The sequence below is a fragment of the Notothenia rossii genome, assembly GCF_949606895.1.
Source record: "Notothenia rossii genome assembly, chromosome: 4".
Lineage (NCBI taxonomy): Eukaryota > Metazoa > Chordata > Actinopteri > Perciformes > Nototheniidae > Notothenia > Notothenia rossii.
In genome coordinates, this window is record NC_136902.1 from 35,243,037 (window position 1) to 35,268,229 (window position 25,193).

General features: G+C 46.9%; 2 protein-coding genes across 4 annotated transcripts; one reads left to right on the top strand and one right to left on the bottom strand.

Annotated features, from left to right (window-relative positions):
* Window positions 1–2,821: 2,821 nt before the first annotated feature.
* On the top strand, window positions 2,822–8,176 carry LOC307035208 (uncharacterized protein). Of its 3 annotated transcripts, XM_079674276.1 has the most exons (5): window positions 2,822–3,141; window positions 3,380–4,135; window positions 4,698–4,910; window positions 5,747–5,860; window positions 6,283–8,176. In XM_079674276.1, exons 1-5 carry the CDS (start codon window positions 2,854–2,856, stop codon window positions 7,342–7,344), a joined length of 2,433 nt encoding a protein of 810 aa, XP_079530402.1. In that variant the 5' UTR covers window positions 2,822–2,853; the 3' UTR covers window positions 7,345–8,176. The 3 variants fall into 3 exon arrangements, with proteins under 3 accessions (XP_079530402.1, XP_079530403.1, XP_079530404.1); XM_079674277.1 differs by having other exon boundaries at window positions 2,822–4,135; XM_079674278.1 differs by lacking the exon at window positions 3,380–4,135.
* Window positions 8,177–8,465: 289 nt separating this feature from the next.
* LOC307035209 (uncharacterized protein) lies at window positions 8,466–10,673 on the bottom strand. The gene is made up of 2 exons (XM_079674279.1): window positions 9,710–10,673; window positions 8,466–9,519 (listed from the first exon to the last, which is right to left on the bottom strand). The coding sequence occupies exons 1-2, from the start codon at window positions 10,526–10,528 to the stop codon at window positions 9,193–9,195; spliced, it is 1,146 nt and encodes a 381-aa protein (XP_079530405.1). The 5' UTR covers window positions 10,529–10,673; the 3' UTR covers window positions 8,466–9,192.
* Window positions 10,674–25,193: the final 14,520 nt, after the last annotated feature.

A 25,193-nucleotide genomic window follows, 5' to 3' on the forward strand; every position in this document is an offset into this window, starting at 1 on the left:
CAGCTGCAGCAGCATCATCAGAAGGAGGTCTACCACCGTCAGCTACCTCCGAAGAGGGCTCAGGGGCGGAGAGCAGCGATACCTTTTCTTCAGGGCCGGTTGATACTCCTGATGAGGGGAAAGGGGCCGTGGACTCAACCTTTCTTCCCCGGTGCACCGTACAAGTTAGACGGCTAATATGGCTCCAGGCCCCCGCTAATCATGTTTTTATTATGTTTATTATGTATATTGTGTGTACTGTTTTTGTAACAATCGTGTGATAATTAAATAAATAATAAAACATTAGCATAACCTTGAAGATTCCCAGGGGCAGATACAGTGCCAGGTATCAGACTATTTAAACAATGTTTACCCGTGATTCAGACACCTTCCCTGGCTTGTAAAATGTGGTGAGGCGCCCTGGAGGTATGTGGCTATTTTAAACAACTTTTCCAGGAGAGTTTCAATGTTAAATGATATCGTGCAAAATGACAGGCTAAAACGCTCTTCCAGACGTTTGAAAACACTTTTCAGTACCATTTAGACATTATTTCTGGCTTATAAAATGCGGTGATGCGCCCTGGAGGTATCAGGCTATTTTAAACAACTTTTCCCCACCTTTCAAACACTTATTCCTGGGTTATAGCCTGTGATTTTGCACGAAATCATTTAAAATTGAACCTCTCCTGAAAATGCACATTCTGTGCATTTCGAGGAGAGGTTAAATGTTAAATGATATCGTGCAAAATGACAGGCTAAAACTCTCTTCCAGACGTTTAAAAACATTTTTCCCGACCATTTAAACATTATTTCTGTCTTGTAAAGTGCAGTGATGAGCCCTGACAGTATCAGACTATTTAAAGGGTTACCAGGAGCATGAGAATATCCTCCACAGAAGGGGTGGTGGTGCCATGAATAAGGTCGAATATGGATGCCGATGGGCGGACGGTAAAGCACCGCAAAATTCACCCCCCTTTTAGGGTAACCAGAGGCATGAGATTCTGTAAGGTGTGATCATCTGGGTTTAGTCCGTGGGGGAGTGCTTAAGTCCGGGGCCCGGGGACTCACGGTGTGCAAGGTTATGGAGGTGCCCATGTCAGGGACACATGCTGGAGGTCTGTAGTCCGCCCTTTGGGAGTCTTGGAGGGGCCACAGAGAGTTGATTTCCCCGGTCTCTGTCGTGGATGTGTGAAATAAACAGAGTCCCCATTTCAGGGACACATGCTGGAGGTCTCTAGGCCATCCTTCGGGGCTCTGTGAGCCGGCAAAGAGAGGGGATTTACCCATCGTCTCTCCTGGAAGTGTGAAATAAACAGAGTCCCTATGTCAGGGACACATGCTGGAGGTCTGTAGTCCGTCCTTTGGGGGTCTTGGAGGGGCCACAGAGAGGTGATTTTCCCAGTCGCTGTCGTGGATGTGTGAAATAAACAGAGTCCCGATTTCAGGGACACATGCTTGAGGTCTCTCTCCCGAGAGTGGATGTCCATTGCCTCTAAATAGGGCTAAAATTACGTCTGTCTGTAAAGCACCGCAAAATCCACCCACTTTAGGGTTACCGGGGGCATGAGGTTCTGTAGGGTGTGATCATCTGGGTTTAGTCCGTGGGGGAGTGCTTAAGTCCGGGGGCCCGGGGACTCACGGTGCACGAGGTTATGGAAGTGCCACTGTTGCCGGAGGTCCTTAGTCCGTCCTTTGGGGCTCTGTGAGGGGCTACATAGAGGTGGTTTTCCCGGTCCCTCTCCTGGAGGTATGAAATAACCTGAGCTCCATGTGAGGGAGAGAGTCTGGAGGTCATTAGGCCGTCCTTTGGGGCTCTGTGAGGTGCCAAAGATAGGTGCTTTTCCCGGTCCCTCTCCTGGAGGTGTGAAAAAACCTGTTTGCCCGTGTTAGGAAGCCGAGCTGGAGCTGCTTCGGGGGTCTGTGAGCAGCCACAGAGAGGTGCTTTTCCCGGTCTATTTCATGGAAGTCTGACATGAGCAGAGTATGCATGCTTTGAAACTAATACACCAACTCTTAGCATGCTATTTTAGGGTATAAATCTTATCTTATCACCATGGATGTACCTGTATTTAAAAAAAGCTTAAAGCACCGTATATTCCCAGGTGGTCTCCCATCCAAGTACTGACCCGGCCCGACCCTGCATTACTATGGGTCTCTGAAACAATCAGACTTTTACCACACTGTTAGCAGGCTTTAATCAAATTTTTAGCACTCTTTTCCGCGCAGAAACTAGTTTAAATCACCGTGGTCACCATGGTGGGGATTTAGGAATATACCTGTGTGTGGTGCGGAGCTTCCCTGCACTTTAAATCCATTGATTTGCCCTGTTTTTGTTGTATTTTTTACTGTTAATGCACTGTGCTCCCTGGGATGATGCGCCCTCCTGTGGGGACACATGAGAACTGCACTCAAATCACTTTGTGCTTTTTAAAAAGTTTGAAATCGTTTTTTCCACATTTAAAAACCGCTTTCTGCAGTGGAAATAATTTCTAATCATTATTACCGTTATGGAGGGGCTGCAGGAACACTTTCCCCGCCTTGCAAACACTTAATCCTGGGTAAAATAATCCATTTGTTCCGCCTGCTTTCCGTCAGCACCTGCGGCTGTCGGATTAAAACAGTTTAATGCACTTTTAACACTCACGTACCCAGGATTCCTGCTCCTGGACCTCTGCATGTGTGTGTGCCTGTGAGCCTGGGGCCCTGAGAGCAGCGACTCTGCCGTTTTTACCTGCTTGTCCATTTGGCTATTGAAATGTTAACGAAACGGACGGATTTCCGTCCATTTGGCTATCAGATTGTTCATGAAATGGACAGATCCACCGTTTTCTACGGAGCCCCCAAGGGGACATGGGGAAGAAAAAATAAATAAAAATGTTTTGCGAGATATCGCAAAACCTTTGCGATATCTCGCAAATGTTTTGCGAGATCTCGCAAAACCCCTTTGCGAGATCTCGCAATACTTTTGCGAGATCTCGCAATACTTTATCCCGCAAAAATGTTCGTTTAGCGCAATGTACTTCCGGCCGGTTCAGTTTGGCAACCTACAGTACTCTGGGGCAGCTTGTAACAGATGAAAGAGTCATGGAGGAGGATTTGGAAAGCTTTCTTCGCTCGAGAGAGGTCCCACAAGAGGACATCATGAAAATGCAAAGTGACAAGGTGCGTAGAACATTCATTCAATTCACGGAATAAGTTACCGTAACAGCACAGAGCCTGGAAAAGTCAAACACTTTATAAGTAATATGGAGGTAGCATGGCAGTTAAAAAATCCTTCTGTAAAACGTTTAATGCTGAATTCTGAATTTGATAAGCGCCGTTTGTTTACAAGTTAAGTGTTAGGGTGCTAGGTAGCAAGCTAGTGGTTGTTGGTAATGTATTAGTTATTTTATTTTTGCAGGTTGACAAGGCAGTGCTAACCATCATGAATGATGAACAAATGGCAAAGTATATCACTTCATATGGTGACCGAGTAGCTGTCCTCTCCTTCTGTCAACAAACAAAGCGCAGCAGCACAGATAAAGAAACTCTTCTACAGACATTAAGAGATAAAATAGGAGCACGGAAAAGTAAATCAAAAACAAAAGGAGCATTGTGTGGTGCATCAGGTGTGTTTCAAAAAGAAGGTGAAGGGATGTCAAGACGAAGAAATAACGCAGCAGAAAAGACTACCAGGAAGATTGAAATTGGATGGCTTCATTTTCACAATAAGGAATACCAACAAGTGAGGACCTGCAATGGCGGGGGAACAAGACATGCATCGGTGGAAAAAACAACAACTGTTGCTCAGCTTTTGGAAATGGGAAAGAAGCTATTCTTCCCAAATGGCCACTCAACAAAAGGGCGAGTTGAAGACTTCACCTTTGATGTCTGTGATTTTAAAAGAAACCAGATCCCTTCAGATGACACTGTTGGCAGACTTTATGAACAAACTAAACTGAAGCTGCTTAGATTTTACATATCCACAAAAGAAGAAGCCCACCCAAAAGATCAATCCCCATCTGAGGTAGAAACAGTTAGAGAAGATTCCTTATCTGCAGATTCATCTGTTGCCATCACTGAGGGAGCAGACTCACATGGATCTGTTGATGCAGATGAATTGATTACAGATCTGCCAGAACATGGATATTCATCTGACAGCGACAATAGCGATCAGGTTTGTGGCAGTAGGAAATATAAAGTCACTTTAATGACAGGGACAGATGGAAAGAGATAGTGCTTGAAGATTAAACTTCAGGTAATAACTAAATAAAGAAATGATGTACATGGATTTCATAAAACAGAAAGGTTCCATTGTGTGCCATCAGTCACCACAGTTAGTCAGCAACTTTCTACATAGCTATAGTTATGGTAGGGCTATTTAGCACACGCTTTTGTCCAAGGCGTTACCAACATACTTTCACCTCTGTATGTTTCAATTTTTCCAGGACTTTGTTGTTGACATGTGTGGTCAGATGCATACATTTCTTTTTGTTGCATATTTTTTTGCTATTTCATACTTTTATTTGTAATGCTTTGAAACATATCACTTATCTTAGAGACTCTGAGGGAAGATTGAAGAATATCTAAAAGTTATTGCACAGTACCTTTATGCTTAATAGGCTAATGTGTAGTCATATGTATTTTTTTGCACACCATTTGATATTAATTGTGAAACATGTTTTTCTCCCTGCCATTATTACAAATTACTGCTGACAACAAAAGTTGTTTTTTTGTAGCATTTCCAGATACAACCAAGATCCAAAAAACAAAGATCAACCTCTGACACTGTGACAGCAGAAGGTCCAAGGCAATCACATCGCTCCCATTCAACCCCAACAGACGAGGCAGATACACTTGTATGGGATCCGGAAGATGATCTTTGGGGAGCAGGTGGTGATGAGATAGTTGTGATAAAATGGAATGACGTCACACATGAGGATGTCACTCAGGTAATGTGATCAGGAAAGTGTTTGGGTAAGGGGGTAGAAATGCAAATATATGTATTAAAACCAAACCAGTAAACACAGAAAAGATTGAGAAATGTATTGCTACTTCAATTCAATCAATTACATACTGTAGTTTTTTGTTGGATTTCAATAGTCAGTAAATTCGATTCAATTTATAGAAAAAGTCAAATGTGCATTCCTACTTTGAAAAAAATGTACCATGTCATTTTATTTTTATGGCATATGTATTCTGTTCCCCGATTATTCTTTGGACACACGAATGAAATAACCTACAGTGCTGTGAAACGCTTACTGTACTTACTGAAATGTTAGCTCACCCCCTGTATATTTAGAGCTTCATTTTGCCACAGCATATTGATTAACATTTAATAGTTTATGCTGCTTTAGAACCTTTCACATTTCAACAAACCAAACAAGACCTGATGAAAACCTGTGGAATTCCACAAAGATTTTAATTTTGCTCATAAGCTCATAACTCATGGTGGCATGCACAACTTCACAATTCTCCTTTTTTTGCGATAATTTCTATATCAAACTACCATTTGTTGTGTATAGTGGTATAGCAAAGTCATGTACAACTTGTATTAAAATAAATGGTGTTATTTAGCAAGCTGCAGTAGAAGTGGAAAGCAACAGAGTCCTTTTGACTTGTGATTGTGCAGTAGTTTTTATAAACACGTACAAGTATTTCTGGTTTTAAATAGAAGATGATGTTGAAGACTATTACGGAAATACTTTTGTAAATTACGGTCTGCAACAACGTCTAAGACTTCAAAGTGTCTGCTGTCAATTAATAACATACTTAATTCATCCTTCAGAGTGCGGAGATGAATGGAGTACCAATGCAGGATTTACTACTCCCCTTGTCCTCTGATTTTGGCCTGCCTTCGGCACATGTGTCCATACATGAGGATACAGTGCAAACAGCACAGGTAAGATGCATCACTGCAAGAAACCCTGAACACATCCTTTAAACTACCGGTCTTGTAAGATTTCACATAACTGTGGCCTGTAAAACATTTGTATACTGTCCTGAGAGCTCTGGAGGAGCTCGGTCAGGTATAAAAAAAGTAACTTTGATGATTTTTATACTGAAGTTTTCAGTGTTACCTCGGCTTTGAATTGGAGACAACAAATAGAAAGTCTGTGTTATAAACTGGAGGTGTGGTGGAGTTGGAAAGAAGGTCTTGTAAAAAATAGCTTTTGAGTTGCATTATTGGAAAAACATAGAATCCAATATTATATGGACCTTGATTCATACTCAACATTTAAACAATTAGGACATTTTGGCCTCTGCTTCATTCATTGACCAATCTTTTTGTGTGTGTTTGTATGATTCGTTCTTCTACTACAGGATTTGCTTTTAAATTCGAGCAGCCAACTATCCCCATCAACCTCAGCTGAAGGCTCAGGAAATCCAGAGAGCACGCGACGTGCATCAATTCACAGGACAAAGGTTGTTGAAGGTCTTTTGGCTGTATTTATGGACAGTAGCATAATACATTTGACTCTAAAGATGGACTTTGTAAATGAAAATGCTATTGATGATAATGGAGTGTCAAGGGAGGTTTACACTGCATTCTGGGAGCAATTTCTTGAAACGTGTGAAGGGGAAGCAGAGCGAGTTCCAAGGCTGAGGCCAGATTTCTGTGAGGCTGAATGGCAAGCAGTTGGACGGATCTGGGTGAAAGGATTACTGGACCATGGTGTCATGCCAGTGAGGCTATCAAAGGCTTTCATTTTAGCCTGCATTCATGGAGTCGACTCCGTTGATGTAGACATCCTGATGACATCGTTTCTCAACTACCTCTCTCCTGTTGAGAGATCAGCTGTGGAGAAGGCTCTCCAGGGCACAATGGAGGAGAGTGATGAAGAGGACTTGCTCGACCTTTTCACAAGGATGGGTTCCCATTTCCTACCGGCAAAGAACAACATGGAGCCTGCCATCGAAACAATGGCTCATAAAGCCATTCTCCAAGAGCCAAAGTATATCGTCGATTGCTTCTTGACACCCATGTCACTTGTACAGCTGAAACTGCCTGACAAGGACAGTGTGTTGTCTCTGTATGAGAAGAAGAAAGCCACAGGCAGAAGAGTGTCCCAACTGTTTGAAACAACCAACGTGGTGCTGTCTCAGAGAGAACAGACCACTTTCAACCACCTCCAACGATATGTGAAAAATGCTGACCAAGCCAAAGCTGAAAAAATCCTGCGTTTCTGCACTGGTTCTTCTGTCATATGTGTTGACAGAATTGGGGTGTGCTTTAATGCTGAAACTGGGCTCAGCAGAAGGCCTGTTGCTCATACCTGTGGAGCTATCCTTGAAATACCGTGTACCTACAGCTCTTTCCCTGAATTTCGCACGGAGTTTGACAATATCCTGTCCAGCAACTACTTTGAAATGGATATCCTTTGAACTTGAGAGCAGTCATTATCAGGCCTGATAGTAACAGTTTGGAATATTATTTTGATTTGATATTTTTGTGTTTTTTTTTTCATTGAAACAACTGATGCACTGAACCGTGTAATGAGCAGTCTGCAATTCTATTTTCTGCTTTAACAAGGATATTACTTTTTTTTTAATATGCTTTGAGAATGACTGCAGTTTTCATTTTTGTCAGTTTGATCGTAACCCAGTTTAGAGGCTGAGATTAAGTGTGTTTTTTTTGCAGCTAAGAAAGCTAAACGGTGTTGTCCGTCACTGGTCGAATTGTTAATTGTTGATGTTATGGTGTTAAAGAGTCAGTCCTTTTTGATAACTCTCAGAAAAAAAATGTTTGAAATTTAATGTGGAAATAGTTGTTAGATCCTGTTTACAAAAAGGTGATGTTGAAAGTGTGAAATGTGGCCTGAAAAGACTACCCTCTAATTACAAGCCCTCAGAATGTATAAATAATATTACCAACATATCACTTTCATTTACTGCCATCTTAACATGGCACCGAATTATAACTCAATGCTATTTTCTTTAGAAACAGAAATCGTGTGTATGTAGATGTGCATATGAAGTGACGTATACATAATGTGCAATGTTTTATTTTTTTATTTCTCAATTGGTCTTAATAAATTGACAAACCAAACTGATTAGGCACATTTTAAATTGAATCAGGGTTGCAAGCCAGGATTTCACACTAGATAAAAATACAAAATTATTATTAATATTTCCACACTGTTAAAAGATCAGCTTGTGCTGTTATTTTCTACCCCTTTCTGACATTAAAGTGCCTGTCAACACAGGCATCACTGTGTTTTCTGTAACTTGATGTTCGTACTACTTGGTTCTAGCATTACTAAAGTCCTATACATTTTCACACACACTATTTTTGTTTCACAGTTCGAAAACACATCAGAATCAGAATACATTACATGTTACTGGTTAGACGCTTTTATCCAAAGCGACTTACATACTCAATACTGTGGACAAGGAGCAATTTGGGGTGAAGTGTCTTGCCTAGACACAACGACATGCAGTGGGGTTTGAACCTCTGACCATCTGATCCCCATAACAAGGCTATATCCACTGCGCCACACGCCTCACCCAATGAATACCTTTATTAGTCCAACAGAGGGGACATTTACATTGTTACAGCAGAAAAGAGCCAAAGACAGCTTAATGTTACCTAAGAAGCATGCATAAAAAAGTATTAAAGATAAACAAATTATAATTTAAACAAAGTTAGACAATTTACAAAATACACATCCTGTAAAAGTTTATAGGTATATATTGCACAGTTATTAACAGCATATATATATTGCACATGGTTGGTATTTAACAACAGGGGGTGTTATAGTCTGTTATTGTGTGTGTGGGGGGGGGGTCTACTAGGGGCTGTACTGGTTATATAGTCTGACCGCTGCTCCCTCTCTCTGAGACAGCGGGGGTGCAGCAGCCTGTCACTGAAGGAGCTGCACAGTGAGGACAGGGTCATGCCATCACATGTATATAAAAGGGGGGAGTGATGTTGACAAGGCAGTATTTTAGTCATCTTACAGTTCATAACACCTTAACAGGACTGGTGTCTACAGAATCTAAAATATTCAACAGCTTAGACTTTACTGACATATTCTAAATTCTTAGTCAACTTAAAGATAGGATTTCAAATTAATTATATGAGCTATGCACACACATGACCTAAGTTCATCAAGCAAATGCAGTGAGTAGCATTACTACTTTGTGAAAGAAACTACAGGCATAAGAGCTATATACTCCCAGAAACAAACAAGCAGTGCGGTGACGGTGAGTTCCAATGTCACGGTATATGATTTAGAGAGATGCACTGATGGCCTCTCTTAGGTGCATATACAAGTTCACAGCCTGATATGGGTCTGTTGGTGGAGTCAGATGGGACTCGCCCATAAAGATGTGGCATAGTTCGTACACATCTGGATCACATGGTATGGCCAGCCGAAAGACACATTCATTTTTGCACAGTTGAACGTGTTCATCTTCAACAGGGGAAAGGTAGTCTCTTGTCCGGTAAAGGTCAGGCACAGCATACATCACATTTGGCCGACCGCTGGGGACGTTCAGGTTTCTCGACGGCCTGATGGTGTGCGCGTTCCAAACCTGTGCAGTGTCATCCAACTCATCCTGTTAAAAAGAATGTAATACATTTAGTAAGAACTGTACATACGCATCAACTTAAATAGAGAACAACATTATGGCATTCACACATAACCACCAACCCCGCCCTCTGTCTGTGTCCTTCACTCTCTCCTCTCTTTCTTTTTCTCTCCTCTAACTCACACGCACAGCACATACACACAATGTATTAACTCACCTGGATGAGTCCCATGCAACAAAATTGAAGGAGGCTTTTGTCCAGAAATCCACCATCAAAATGCCCGTTGTCTCTGAGGTCTCCAAATAAGCACATCCAAAACTCCGCGCACTCTCTGCGAAGAAAACCCCACCAATACTCGATTCGTTGATTGGCGGTGCTGGCTCCCTCCAAGTAGCTTTCATGGGTGCCGTCTGGGCTAGTAGGTACGAGGAAACGCTGAATGCCTCGAACATAGCCATTTTCTGTTCCAAGATCGCCCCTCACCAGTCTAGGGCAGCCCCCTAAACGCTGCACTGCTTCCATGTAATATCCCCCAATCAACTTTGGGTCACTACTTGTTGTGTAGGCATTAAGCCAGATAATTTTTCTTGAATACCCATCGATACATCCATTTATACAAATGCCATATGGCTTCAGTTTATCATACGAATCCAGGTGCCAGATGAAGTTTGGCCCTTTGGAGAAGTAACGCCTTCGTCTGAGTCGTCCTGCTTGCCTTAATGCCACTCCTCTGGGATCCAGCTCCTTCAGTACCAAGCGCACATCCTCCTTCCTCACACGCAGTCCATGCACTCTGCATTTTGCATACATCCAGCGGTACCCATGAAGCTGCCCAGAGTACTGCAACTGGTTGCGAATGAAATCCACCAGGACCGCAAGCTCAGAGTATACATGTCGACGTGCATGTCCCCTCGCTCGGAGTTTCCTCTTGAGGTGTCTTTCACTTATGATAAACCTGTGCCTATTGCCAAGCACTGATGTTATGTCTTTATATTTTAAGCCAAGCTCAAAGTAAAAATCGATTAACTGCTCCATTGTTGTGGTTTCTGTGTCGCTGAACTGACCCGGAAGTACATTGAGCGAAATGAAAACCTTTGCGAGATCTCGCAAAAGTATTGCGAGATCTCGCAAAAGTATTGCGAGATCTCGCAAAAGTATTGCGAGATCTCGCAAAGGTTTTGCGATATCTCGCAAAACATTTTTTTTTTTTTGTTCTTCTCCATGTCCCCTTGGGGGCTCCGTAGTTTTCCCCCTAAAAATGATTTGTAATTGTTATTTTTGCATTTAAATGATTGATGCTATCATTAATATGGTTCCTTAATACAATGCACATAGTCTGGATCTCACTGGGGTCCTGCATATGCTTTAATCAGGCTTGTCCATTTGGCCATTCAAATGTTAACGAAACGGACAGTCTTCCGTGCGCATCAGCGGCTGTCGGATTAAAACAGTTTAATGCGATTTTACCACTCACGCAGCCAGGATTCCTGCTCCTTTCCTGGGTTACAAAGTGAGGTGACGCAGCCTGTCCTCTGGGTGGGCTCTGTGGGGGAGGGGTATCGCAGCCTGCTCCTCTCTGCCTGCTGCTGCTGCTGCGCTCTGCCTGCCGCTGGGCTCCGCCTCTATCCACACAACTTTCCCCCGCTTCTCAGAGACTTATTGCTGGGTAAAAAAGCCATGTGCACCGCCCTGGTTCTCTGCACGTGTGTGTGCCTGTGAGTCTGAGGCCCTGAGAGCAGCGACTCGGCCGTTTTCACCTGCTTGTCCATTTGGCTATCAGATTGTTAACGAAACGGACGGATTTCCGTCCATTTGGCTATCAGATTGTTAATGAAATGGACAGATCCACCGTTTTCCCCCTAAAAATGATTTGTAATCGTTATTTTTGCATTTAAATGATTGATGCTATCATTAGTATGGTTCCTTAATACAATGCACATAGTCTGGATCTCACTGGGGTCCTGCATATGCTTTAATCAGGCTTGTCCATTTAGCCATTCAAATGTTAACGAAACGGACGGATTTCCGTCCATTTGGCTATTCAAATGTTAACGAAACGGACAGACTTCCGTGCGCATCAGCGACTGTCGGATTAAAACAGTTTAATGCGATTTTACCACTCACGCAGCCAGGATTCCTGCTCCTTTCCTGGGTTACAAAGTGATGTGACGCAGCCTGTCCTCTGGGGCAGCCTGCTCCTCTCTGGCTACTGTCCACATGAAAGCATTCTTCCAGGTAATGTCTGAGAGTCATTTAAAAATGGTTTCAAACTTAATCAATGTTTACCCAGGATCCATGCACCTTTCCTGGCTTGTAAAATGTGGTGATGCGCCCTGGAGGTAGCGGGCAGGCTCTGTGCGTGGTGCTGAACCCCAGCCTGTCTATGTGGAATACAAAAACAAACAAAGACAAACACCTTTAAGGTCACCAGGGGCGTGAGGTTCTGGTTCTGGCGGTGTGCATGGAGGGGTTTGACCTGGCCCCCCTGACACAATGCACACAGCCTGGAGCAGTGGAGCAGCGGCTGGGCCGTGTTCCCCCTTTTGTCCATTTGCCTATCAGTTTGTTAACGAAATGGACAGAGCCTGTTTTTTCCCCCTAAAAGTGACTTTTAATGGTGGTTTTTGCATTTAAATGATGGGTCTTATCATTCACCAGGGTCCCCGACACAATGCACATAGTCTGGAGCTCGCTGGGGTCCCGCATATGCTTTAATCACACTTTTGTCCATTTGCCTATCAGTTTGTTAACGAAGTGGACAGAGGCTGTTTTTTCCCCCTAAAAGTGACTTTTAATGGTGGTTTTTGCATTTAAATGATGGGTCTTATTATTCACCAGGGTCCCCGACACAATGCACATAGTCTGGAGCTCGCTGGGGTCCCGCATATGCTTTAATCACACTTTTGTCCATTTGCCTATCAGTTTGTTAACGAAGTGGACAGAGGCTGTTTTTTCCCCCTAAAAGTGACTTTTAATGGTGGCCCTTGCGTTTAAATGATGGGTCTTATCATTCACAAGGGTCCCCGACACAATGCACACAGCCTGGAGCAGTGGAGCAGCGGCTGGGCCGTGTTCCCCCTTTTGTCCATTTGCCTATCAGTTTGTTAACGAAGTGGACAGAGGCTGTTTTTTCCCCCTAAAAGTGACTTTTAATGGTGGTTTTTGCATTTAAATGATGGGTCTTATCATTCACCAGGGTCCCCGACACAATGCACATAGTCTGGAGCTTGCTGGGGTCCCGCATATGCTTTAATCACACTTTTGTCCATTTGCCTATCAGTTTGTTAACGAAGTGGACAGAGGCTGTTTTTTCCCCCTAAAAGTGACTTTTAATGGTGGTTTTTGCATTTAAATGATGGGTCTTATCATTCACCAGGGTCCCCGACACAATGCACATAGTCTGGAGCTCACTGGGGTCCTGCATATGCTTTAATCAGGCGTTTTAACACTTTTCCCCACGAAAATGATTTTTAATCATTTTTTGGGGGCTATATAAATCAAATTCCGGTTAATGCAGAGCACAATCGTACCTTTTACTATTTTAATGTATTTGCATTATATATCTTTGGGCTATAAAAGCGACATATTTGGATGACTTTGTCAGTTTATGGAGCTTATCCCACAAATCCCGGAGGATCCGGGCCAAATTTGGGAGCTCACAGGCGGCCTGCCATAGGCCCCCACCCGTGGAAAGAAAAAAAAATGAAAGAAAACGGTCAATTATATGTTAAAATAATCAAAAAATGAACTTTTGAAATTACAACGGAGAAAGGGCTCAGAAGAAGGGGCTCCGATGCTCAAGTGTTCGGCACTTCGGGACGAAGCCCCGAACACTTTTCCCCTCCCCCGTTGCAATGTACAATGGAGAGGGGAATCCAGACTTCCCCTCCTCCGTTGTAAAAAAACGTTCATGTTTTCCAAGCTACTGTCTGCACGAAATCGGACACCCGGTTTTTGAGAGGACTCAGAAAAAAAACGGCTGTGTAACTTCATGGAGGAATTCATCCGCTGTATGTGCACTCTGGCTCGGATACATTTTGTTGCCCGGAGACCCCCCAGCGTGGTTTTTACCAAACTTTAAGTTTTTGAACTGGGCTCCGGAGGAAGGTAAGGGGAGTTGACAGGGGACTCAATCCGCCTCATGAGGCACTATTCTCGGATACATTTCAACACTTTTAGCCATTTTTGATGGTTCTCCAAAAAATAACTCTGACTTTTTCAGAGTGTGGAGGAATGCAAGGGGAGTTGACAGGGGACTCGATCCGCCTCATGAGGCACTATTCTCGGTTACATTTCAACACTTTTAGCCATTTTTGATGGTTCTCCAAAAAATAACTCTGACTTTTTCAGAGTGTGGAGGAATGCAAGGGGAGTTGACAGGGGACTCGATCCGCCTCATGAGGCACTATTCTCGGATACATTTCAACACTTCTAGCCATTTTTGATGGTTCTCCAAAAAATAACTCTGACTTTTTCAGAGTGTGGAGGAATGCAAGGGGAGTTGCCAGGGGACTCTACCCGCCTCATGAGGCACTATTCTCGGATACATTTCAACACTTTTAGCCATTTTTGATGGTTCTCCAAAAAATAACTCTGACTTTTTCAGAGTGTGGAGGAATGCAAGGGGAGTTGACAGGGGACTCGATCCGCCTCATGAGCCACTATTCTCGGATACATTTCAACGCTTTAAGCCATTTTTGATGGTTCTCCAAAAAATAACTCTGACTTTTTCAGAGTTTGGAGGAATGCAAGGGGAGTTGACAGGGGACTCGATCCCCCTCATGAGGCACTATTCTCGGATACATTTCAACACTTTTAGCCATTTTTGATGGTTCTCCAAAAAATAACTCTGACTTTTTCAGAGTGTGGAGGAATGCAAGGGGAGTTGACAGGGGACTCGATCCGCCTCATGAGGCACTATTCTCGGATTCATTTCAACACTTTTAGCCATTTTTGATGGTTCTCCAAAAAATAACTCTGACTTTTTCAGAGTGTGGAGGAATGCAAGGGGAGTTGACAGGGGACTCGATCCACCTCATGAGGCACTATTCTCGGATACATTTCAACTTTTTTAGCCATTTTTGATGGTTCTCCAAAAAATAACTCTGACTTTTTCAGAGTGTGGAGGAATGCAAGGGGAGTTGACAGGGGACTCGATCCGCCTCATGAGGCACTATTCTCGGATACATTTCAACACTTTTAGCCATTTTTGATGGTTCTCCAAAAAATAACTCTGACTTTTTCAGAGTGTGGAGGAATGCAAGGGGAGTTGACAGGGGACTCGATCTGCCTCATGAGGCACTATTCTCGGATACATTTCAACACTTTTAGCCATTTTTGATGGTTCTCCAAAAAATAACTCTGACTTTTTCAGAGTGTGGAGGAATGCAAGGGGAGTTGACAGGGGACTCGATCCGCCTCATGAGGCACTATTCTCGGATACATTTCAACACTTTTAGCCATTTTTGATGGTTCTCCAAAAAATAACTCTGACTTTTTCAGAGTGTGGAGGAATGCAAGGGGAGTTGACAGGGGACTCTACCCGCCTTATGGGGCACTATTCTCGGATAAATCTTTTCATTTTCACCCATTTTTTATGGAACTCCAAAAAGACAAGTTAGTCTTTTTTTTCCCTTCCTCTTCTGATTTCTCACTGATTGAATGGCAAACGCGACCCGCCATCGTGCCGGTGCTCTGGCGGTCGGTTCCTCCGAACTGCGGGTTCGACTCTGATGGCCGGGAGGGACGAGGGAAACGTCGGGGGGGTCTGCTGGAGGCTCCTGCTGGAGTCTTGCGTTTCACTGGGACCTGGCTCGAAAAACTCGAAACAATGACTCCAGTGCGGTGTTGCGGCCATGCGCCTCCGGGTACCAGACTCCCCTGCCTCCTCCGTGTTGCGTGGGCTGCGTGGGGGTAACCCTGCGTGTCCGTTACCCTGCGTGTCTCTTACCTCCCAGGCCGACCGATATGAAGCGTTTCCAAGATGAACCGTCTGACTCAGGGGTCCCACCACGGGTTCCGTAGCGGGGTGGAAGTTCCACCTCCCCACTTCGCTGCGGAATGCAAGACAAACACCTGTTTTGCTCATCCTCCACTGTGGCATAGCGGCCTTAGTCGGCTGCGGCATTCAGCAATTGGCCTTGCTCCGGGCACAGGACCCTACTTCATCAAACTACCTGTTTGATCCTGCGTAACAACCACATATATGCTTGTCTGCAAAGACATTGATCGAATGGCAAACGTGACCTGCCATCGGAAGGCCTCCGCCGGCCCGGCCTCGTGCCGGTGCTCTGGCGGTCGGTTCATCCAAACTGCGGGTTTGACTCTGCTCCTGGGAGCGCATATATGCTTGTCTGCAAAGAGGGACATGCCTGGTCCCGCCCAGGTGTTCTTCTACGGCTAGTTTCCAGCCAGCTGCGGTATCATCAAATTTGACCCGCCATCGGAGGGCCTCCTCCCCGGGTCCAGCTTCCGGTGCTTGGCGGTCGGTTCATCCAAACTGCGGGTAATCCTGGAGCGGACAAAGATATGTGTATTTGCCTGAAGTATGGAAATAAACAAAGAATGATATTTTACAGGACATGACGGATATGTGTTTTTTCCAGGCTTTTTGGAAATAAACCAAATGTGATTTTGCAGTGCATTATATAGCTCATTTACCCATGTGATGTTGTGCAGTACATTACTGAGCTCATTTAACGATATGGTCTACCAAGCTAAGTGGGATGCTGCCATGTCCCAACTGGTCTCCGGAGGAATATAAGGAGAGTTGACAGGGGACTCTGCCCACTGCTCATGAACCAAATGAGGGGTGTGTTAGAGGGGAAGGCTCTCGCTGTTTCTGCAGCCTCTGCTTCTACCTTCTCTCCCCACCCCGATACCAGCGCGTTCCTGCTGTAAAAGGCAGGTGCACGGGCTCTCACTGCCACTAACCCTGAGCCTGGCTCCCGAGCAGCACGTTCTCCCCGGCAGTCCGCCAGCAGATGAAAAACACCCACCTCTCCGCCTCTTCCGAGGGACGAGGGGACCGCGCGGGGGGGTCTGCTGGAGGTTCCTGCCGGGTGCTCCGTACTGCGTTTCACCGGGACCTGGCTCGAAAAACTCGGAACTCTGACTCCAGTGCGGTGTGGCGGTCTCGCCCTGGCCGTCCACCGTGCGCCTCCGGGTACCTGACTCCTCCGGGGGCAGGTGCGAGTGGTTCAATGCACCAAATGAGGGGTGTGTTAGAGGGGAAGGCTCTGGCTGTTTCTGCAGCCTCTGCATCTACCTTCTCTCCCCACCCCGATACCAGCGCGTGCCTGCTGTAAAAGGCAGATGTACGGGCTCTCACTGCCACTAACTCTGAGCCTGGCTCCCGAGCAGCACGTTCTCCCCGGCAGTCCGCCAGCAGATGAAAAACACCCACCTCTCCGCCTCTTCCGAGGGACTAGGGAACCGCGCGGGGGGGTCTGCTGGAGGTTCCTGCCGGGTGCTCCGTACTGCGTTTCACCGGGCGCCGGCTCGAAAAACTCGGAACTCTGACTCCAGTGCGGTGTGGCGGTCTCGCCCTGGCCGTCCACCGTGCGCCTCCGGGTACCTGACTCCTCCGGGGGCAGGTGTGAGGGGTTCAATGCACCAAATGAGGGGTGTGTTAGAGCGGAAGGCTCTGGCTGTTTCTGCAGCCTCTGCATCTACCTTCTCTCCCCACCCCGATACCAGCGCGTGCCTGCTGTAAAAGGCAGGTGCACGGGCTCTCACTGCCACTAACTCTGAGCCTGGCTCCCGAGTAGCACGTTCTCCCCGGCAGTCCGCCAGCAGATGCAAAAACACCCACCTCTCCGCCTCTTCCGAGGGACGAGGGAACCGCGCGGGGGGGTCTGCTGGAGGTTCCTGCCGGGTGCTCCGTACTGCGTTTCACCGACACCTGGCTCGAAAAACTCGGAACTCTGACTCCAGTGCGGTGTGGCGGTCTCGCCCTGGCCGTCCACCATGCGCCTCCGGGTACCTGACTCCCCTGCCTCCTCCGGGGGCAGGTGCGAGGGGTTCAATGCCTCCTCCCCCCGCTGCGGCGAAAGCCGGAGCGGGACGGAGCGCCCGGAGGTACTGTTATCCCCACGTTTTTGTACCCAAAACTTTCTTGTGAGCTCGTGGCAGAACCATGAAACAAAAAACAATCAATGTATCGGACCCATCACCAGCCCCGCGTTGGTGCGGAGGTGGGACCATTTTAACCAGGTGGTAACCCAAGTCCTCCCCTTGGTCCGTGTTCCCTGCATTGAAGCATCGGACCCATGGTTGCAATCACCAGTTGGCTAACGCATATAAACGGAGAAACAGAAAACCATTTAAATAGAATTCATTGTGTGTGTTTTGGGAAGGATGTTGACCGAATGCCCGGTGTGCAGTCTCCGCTATCTGGCTTTGAATAAGCACCTTAAGCATAAACATGCAGTGCGGAACCTGGAGGAAAGAGGCATCATTCTTAAAATGGCCAGTGGTAGAATAAATGTTCGGACCAAACCCTGTCCCATCACAGGGTGTTCGTATGCTGGGAAGAAACTACACCGTCATGTAACTCGTGACCACCCTGAGTTCTCCCAAGATGAGGCACATCAGGTCATGGCAAGGCTGAATTATAGTGTGGCCATGCAGTTGCTCAATGACCTCCGAGAGACTAATCCCATCATTGGAATGGCTACATTATTGGATATAGACAATGAGGAGGAATACCCGGTGCACCCTCCACCCTTCTCCCCACATACCGAGTGTGACGAAGAGGACTGCATGCAGGTGAGGCTGGACAATGTGGCATTGAGGGCTCAGAAGGATGCCCTCATTGATGAGGTGAAGACCCTGCGTTCCAGGCTAAAACAGGGTCTAAAACCCAGGAAGCAGAATGCCACTGCTGCTCTGCTTGAGGAAGACGAAGAATGTCTACGATTTAAGGGCGTAGCAATCTCAAGTACCCCCGGCATGAACACAGTAGCCTCCGGCAGCAATACCCCTCTCAAGACCCCGGTGAAGACTGTCATGCGGTCCATAGCAGCCTCTGCGAGTGAGACCCCTCTCAAGTCTGTGATGCGGTCCCCAGAAGCCTCCAGAAGCAAGACCCCGGTGAAGACTGTCATGCGGTCCCCAGAATCCTCCGGTAGTGAGACCCCGGTGAAGACTGTCATGCGGTCCATAGAAGCCTCTGCGAGTGAGACCCCTCTCAAGTCTGTGATGCGGTCCCCAGAAGCCTCCGGAAGCAAGACCCCGGTGAAGACTGTCATGCGGTCCCCAGAATCCTCCGGAAGCAAGACCCCGGTGAAGACTGTCATGCGGTCCGACAAAGCCTCCGGTATTGAGACCCCGGTGAAGACTGTCATGCGGTCCCCAGAAGCCTCCGGTAGTGAGACCCCGGTGAAGACTGTCATGCGGTCCCCAGAAGCCTCCGGTAGTGAGACCCCGGTGAAGACTGTCATAAGGTCCCGAGAAGCCTCCGGAAGCAAGACCCCGGTGAAGACTGTCATGTGGTCCCCAGAAGCCTCGGGAAGCAAGACCCCGGTGAAGACTGTCATGCGGTCCCCAGAAGCCTCCGGAAGCAAGACCCCGGTGAAGACTGTCATGCGGTCCATAGAAGCCTCTGCGAGTGAGACCCCTCTCAAGTCTGTGATGCGGTCCCCAGAAGCCTCTGGAAGCAAGACCCCGGTGAAGACTGTCATGTGGTCCCCAGAAGCCTCCGGTAGTGAGACCCCGGTGAAGACTGTCATGCGGTCCATAGAAGCCTCTGCGAGTGAGACCCCTCTCAAGTCTGTGATGCGGTCCCCAGAAGCCTCCGGAAGCAAGACCCCGGTGAAGACTGTCATGTGGTCCCCAGAAGCCTCCGGTAGTGAGACCCCGATGAAGACTGTCATGCGGTCCATAGAAGCCTCTGCGAGTGAGACCCCTCTCAAGTCTGTGATGCGGTCCCCAGAGGCCTCCGGAAGCAAGACCCCGGTGAAGACTGTCATGCGGTCCGTAGAAGCCTCCTGTAGTGAGACCCCTGTATGCCAGAAGACCCGTGCGTCTGTCTCCAATAAGCTGAAAGCTAATCTGGCTAAGGACTGGCCCTCTCCCCAAAATCAATGGTCCACTGGGAAGGGACGGGGGAATACCATGCGTGAAATCACGTTGCCTAAAAGCATGGAGACATACATTCAGACATACAGAGGTCATTGTGAGGGTCTCGCACCGACAGTAAAACGGAAAGAGAATTGTATGTCCAATGTCAGCCGGATAAAGAACTTCCTAGTATTCATGGCCCATGGTGTTGACCGGCTGTCAGACTGGCTGTTTCTAAAAGACACAAAGAGGGTCCGTGGCTGGAGCGAGTATATTTCAGAGTCGGGCCGGACAGTCACAACATCGCTGTTGTTCCTGAAGACTGTGAACCATTTCCTGAGGTACATGTCTGCATCAAAGCTCCGGGGGTGCAGGCTCACCCAGTCTGATATGACCCACATCATCAGAGAGGTGAAAGCCAACATTAACGATTTGAAAAAGTCTTTCACTCTCCACCAGTTTAAGGTGAAGAGGGACAAGCTGGATCGTCTGCCGAGCCAGGCGGAGCTTCTCGTCGCCATGGCGGCCGCTGAGAAGCGCATCCCTGATCTCCTTGACCTGATGGCTAGCAATCCGACCTCAATCACCCAGTACCTGCTATATGGCTATCTAACCCTCCATTGGAGCCTCCTGTATGGCCACCGTCCGGGTGTGTACGCAAACATGACCAACACGGAGGTCTTTGAGGCGGACAGAAGGGGCACTGCTGAGGGCTACATCATCCACGTGCAGGATCACAAGACTGCCAAGACATTTGGTGAAGCACAGCTGGTGCTTACAATAAAGGAGTTTAGCTGGGTCATGCGGTGGATGGGGATAAAAGAGGGCTTGTCGGGTCCTCAGAGTGAATTCTTCCTTTTCACATCGGGGAAGCAGGCTTCCAAGAACCTGAACGCTCACTTGAAGAGGGCTTGGGCTGATGCTGGGCTAGAAACAGCCGTCACCTTCACCATCTTGCGCACTCACTGCCCTGGCTGACAATATCAAGCATCACCAAGATCCAGAAAGCAGGTCGATTCTCGCTAGGTTTATGTGCCACGATGTAAGCACTGCAGACCGTTCTACGCGAATACGCCTGGAATAAAGGAGGCATTGAAGATCCGCTCCATGTTCAGGGCGGCGGCAGCAGCTGCAGCAGCATCATCATCAGAAGGAGGTCTACCACCATCAGCTACCTCCGAAGAGGACTCAGGGGCGGAGAGCAGCGATACCTCTTCTTCAGGACCGATTGATACTCCTGATGAGGGGAAAGGGGCCGTGGACTCAACCTTTTTTCCCCGGTGCACTGTACAAGTTAGACGGCTAATATGGCCCCCAGGCCCCTGTTAATCATGTTGTAATCATGTTGTTATTATGTTTATTTTGTATACTGTTTTTGTAAAAATGGTGTGATAATTAAATAAATAAAAAAACATTAGTATAACCTTGAAGGTTCCCAGGGGCAAATACAGTGCCAGGTATCAGACTATTTAAACAATGTGTACCAATGATTAAGACACCTTCCCTGGCTTGTAAAATGCGGTGATGCGCCCTGGACGTATCAGACTATTTTAAACAACTTTTCCCTGCCTTTCAAACACATATCCCTGGGTGTTTTAGCCTGTCATTTTGCAGGATATCATTTAACATTGACCGTCTCCTGAAAATGGACATATTCTGTGCATTTCCGGGAGAGGTTACATGTTAAATTATATCCTGCAAAATGACAGGCTAAAACGCTCTTCCATACGTTTAAAAACACTTTTCCGACTATTTTAAACAACTTTTCCCCGCCTTTCAAACACTTGTTCCTGGGTTATAGCCTGTCATTTTGCAGGATATCATTTAACATGGAATCTCTCCTGGAAATGGACATATTCTGTGCATTTCCAGGAGAGGTTACATGTTAAATGATATCCTGCAAAATGACAGGCTACAACTCTCTTCCATACGTTTAAAAACAATTTTCCGACTATTTTAAACAACTTTTCCCCGCCTTTCAAACACTTGTTCCTGGGTTATAGCCTGTCATTTTGCAGGATATAATTTAACATGGAATCTCTCCTGGAAATGGACATATTCTGTGCATTTCCAGGAGAGGTTACATGTTAAATGATATCCTGCAAAATGACAGGCTACAACTCTCTTCCAGACGTTTAAAAACACTTTTCCCAACCATTTAAACATTATTTCTGGCTTGTAAAGTGCGGTGATGAGCCCTGACAGTATCAGACTATTTAAAGGGTTACCAGGAGCATGAGAATATCCTCCACAGAAGGGGTGGTGGTGCCGTGAATAAGGCCGAATATGGATGCCGATGTGCGGACGGTAAAGCACCGCAAAATCCACCCCCTTTAGGGTAACCAGGGGCATGAAGTTCTGTAGGGTGTGAACATCTGGGTTTAGTCCGTGGGGGAGTGCTTAAGTCCGGGGGCCCGGGGTCTCACGGTGCACGAGGTTATGGAAGTACCACTGTTGCCGGAGGTCCTCAGTCCGTCCTTTGGGGCTCTGTCAGGGGCTACAGAGAGGTGGTTTTCCTGGTCCCTCTCCTGGAGGTATGAAATAACCTGAGCTCCATGTGAAGGAGAGAGGCTGGAGGTCATTAGGCCGTCCTTTGGGGCTCTGTGAGGTGCCCAAAAGAGGTGCTTTTCCCGGTCAATTTTAATGGAAGTCTGACATGAGCAGAGTGTGCATGTGAGGGAGCCGTGCTGGAGCCGCTTAGTCCGTCCTTTGGGGCTCTGTGAGGGGCTAAATAGAGGTGTTTTCCCCGTCTATTTTAATGTAAGTCTGACATGAGCAGAGTGTGCATGTAAGGGAGCCGTGCTGGAGCTGCTTAGTCCGTCCTTTGGGGCTCTGTGAGGGGCTAAATAGAGGTGTTTTTCCCGGTCTATTTTAATGTAAGTCTGACATGAGCAGAGTGTGCATGCTTTGAAACTAATCCACCCACGCTTAGCATGCTATTTTAGGGTATAAATCGTACCTTGTCACCATGCACTGTGCTCCCTGGGACGACGCGCCCTCCTGTGGGGACACATGAGAACTGCACTCAAATCACTTTGTGCTTTTTAAACAGTTTAACATATATTTTTTCCACATTTAAAAACCGCTTTCTGCCCTGGAAATCATTTCTAATCATTATTACCGTTATGAAGGGGCTGCAGGAACACTTTCCCCGCCTTGCAAACATTTATTCCTGGTTAAAATAATCAATTTGTTCCGCCTGCTTTCCGTCAGCACCTCTGCGGCTGTCGGATTAACACAGATGAATGCACTTTTAACACTCACACAGCCAGAATTCCTGCTCTTTTCCTGGGTTACAAAGTGAGGTGACGCAGCCTGTCCTCTGAGTCTCCCCGCCTCTCATAGACTTATTTCTGGGTAAAAAAAGCCATGTGCTCCGCCCCCTGGATCTCTGCATGTGTGTGTGCCTGTGAGTCTCTGGCTACTGTCCACATGCCCGCATTATGAGGCACTATTTTCGGATACATTTTCTCATTTTCACCACTTTACATGTTTTTATTATGTATATTGTTATATTATTATTATTATTGTATATATGTATACTGTGTATACTTTTTTTGTAAAAATCATGTGATTATTAAATAAATAATAAAACATGAATATAACCTTGAAGGTTCCCAGGGAAAAATACAGTGCCAGGTGTCAGACTATTTAAAATATGTTTACCCAGGATTCAGACACCTTCCCTGGCTTGTAAAATGCGGTGATGCGCCCTGGAGGTATCAGACTATTTTAAACAACTTTTCCCCGCCTTTCAAACACTTGTTCCTGGGTTATAGCCTGTCATTTTGCAGGATATAATTTAACATGGAATCTCTCCTGGAAATGGACATATTCTATGCATTTCCAGGAGAGGTTACATGTTAAATGATATCCTGCAAAATGACAGGCTACAACTCTCTTCCATACGTTTAAAAACACTTTTCCGACTATTTTAAACAACTTTTTTTTTAGGTCTGTCACTTTGGCTAACCGCACCACTGTCTGTCGTCTCCCGCGAGTGGACATCCATTGCCCCTAAATAGGGTCAGGGAGCAGGTCGATCTCCTAAAAGTCAGAATAATGGTCCACCACGAGCAAGAAGTTCTGTGCTGCGTAGCTGTAAAGATCCATGCTTACTAGCTGCCAGGGACGTGTGGGGAGCGGGTGTGACATCATAGTCTCTTTCTGTTGTTCGTGTGTATACTCATTGCACACAGAGCACTTTTGCACATAATCCTTGACTTCCCCTTGCATACCGGGCCAGCAAAGTGTATCACGGGCCTGCCTGTAGCACGCCTCGTCCCCCACGTGGTTGTAGTGGATCCGTCTCAGCATTTCCGGGCGCATAGCTTTTGGAATGATGACGCGCTGACTCCTGAAGAGCACGCCATCCTGTGCACTTATCTAATCTCGGCTACAGGGGTCTCCTCTTTGTGTCCTGGCCATCCCTCCAGCACGACAGACTTAAGTGTTTGAAGACACACATCCTCCTCAGTGTGTGTCCGAATCTGTGCCAGGCGTTGGCTGCTGACATTTAAATAGTCTGCCTGCTGAATGGCCGCCGTGTCACACTGCTCCTGCTGCATGCTGCAGACCATTTCACGTTGGTACAGTGTGTCTGTTCTCTGTGGCGGGGTGGTGGCTCTGCTGAGCGTGTCACTTATGTACATCTCAGGGCCTGGCTTGTATACCACCGCAAGGCAGTAATTCTGAAGTGTGAGGAGCATGCTCTGAAGGCGCTTTGGCGCACTGAGGAGGGGCTTGGTGAAGATGGACACCAGCGGGCGGTGGTCGGTCTCTGCAGTCACATCACCCCTCCCATATAGATAGTAGTGGAAGCGTTGGCAGGCGAATACGATGCTCAGGCACTCCTTTTCATTCTGTGCATAATTTTGCTCTGTTTGGGTCAATGCCCGGGAGGCGAATGCGACAGGCTGTCCCCCTTGAAGCAAGCAGCAGCCCAGACCCGCCTGACTGGAGTCGCTCTGTACGGTGACTGGCTTGCGGACGTCATAGTACCTTAGGACTGGCACCGCCGTGACCAGTGCCTTGATTTCCTTCATGGCGGCATCATGTTTGGGCAGCCAGTGCCACATCACATCCTTGTCCAGCAGTCTCCTCAGCGGCTCACATACCGCTGACAAGCGTGGCATGAATCTGGACAGATAGTTCACAAATCCGACACACCGCTGGACCCCTTTTGCGTCTGTGGGGTTTGGCATGTCCAGCACCGCCCTGACTTTGTCCGGGTCAGCCTTGAGGCCCTCCGCGGACAGTATGTGGCCGTGGAAGCGGACCTCCTTCAATCGGAACTGCAGCTTTTTCAGGCCCAGTCTCAGCTTTACTTCCCTGCATCTGTCCATCAGAGCGATGAGGTTTGTGTCATGGTCGCGATTGGCCTCATCCTCTGTGTCCCCACAGCCGACTACAAGGATGTCATCAGCTATGGGCTCAATCCCTGTCAAGCCAGCCAGCAGCTCATGCTGCTTCCTTTGATACAGCTCCGGGGCAACTGACACACCGAAAGGAAGTTTCAGCCAGCGTTTCCTACCCCACGGTGTCCAGAATGTTGTCATCAGGCTGCTTTCTTCATCCAAGCGGCACTGCAGGAACGCATCACGTGCATCCACCAGGGTGAATATACGTGCCTTTGGCA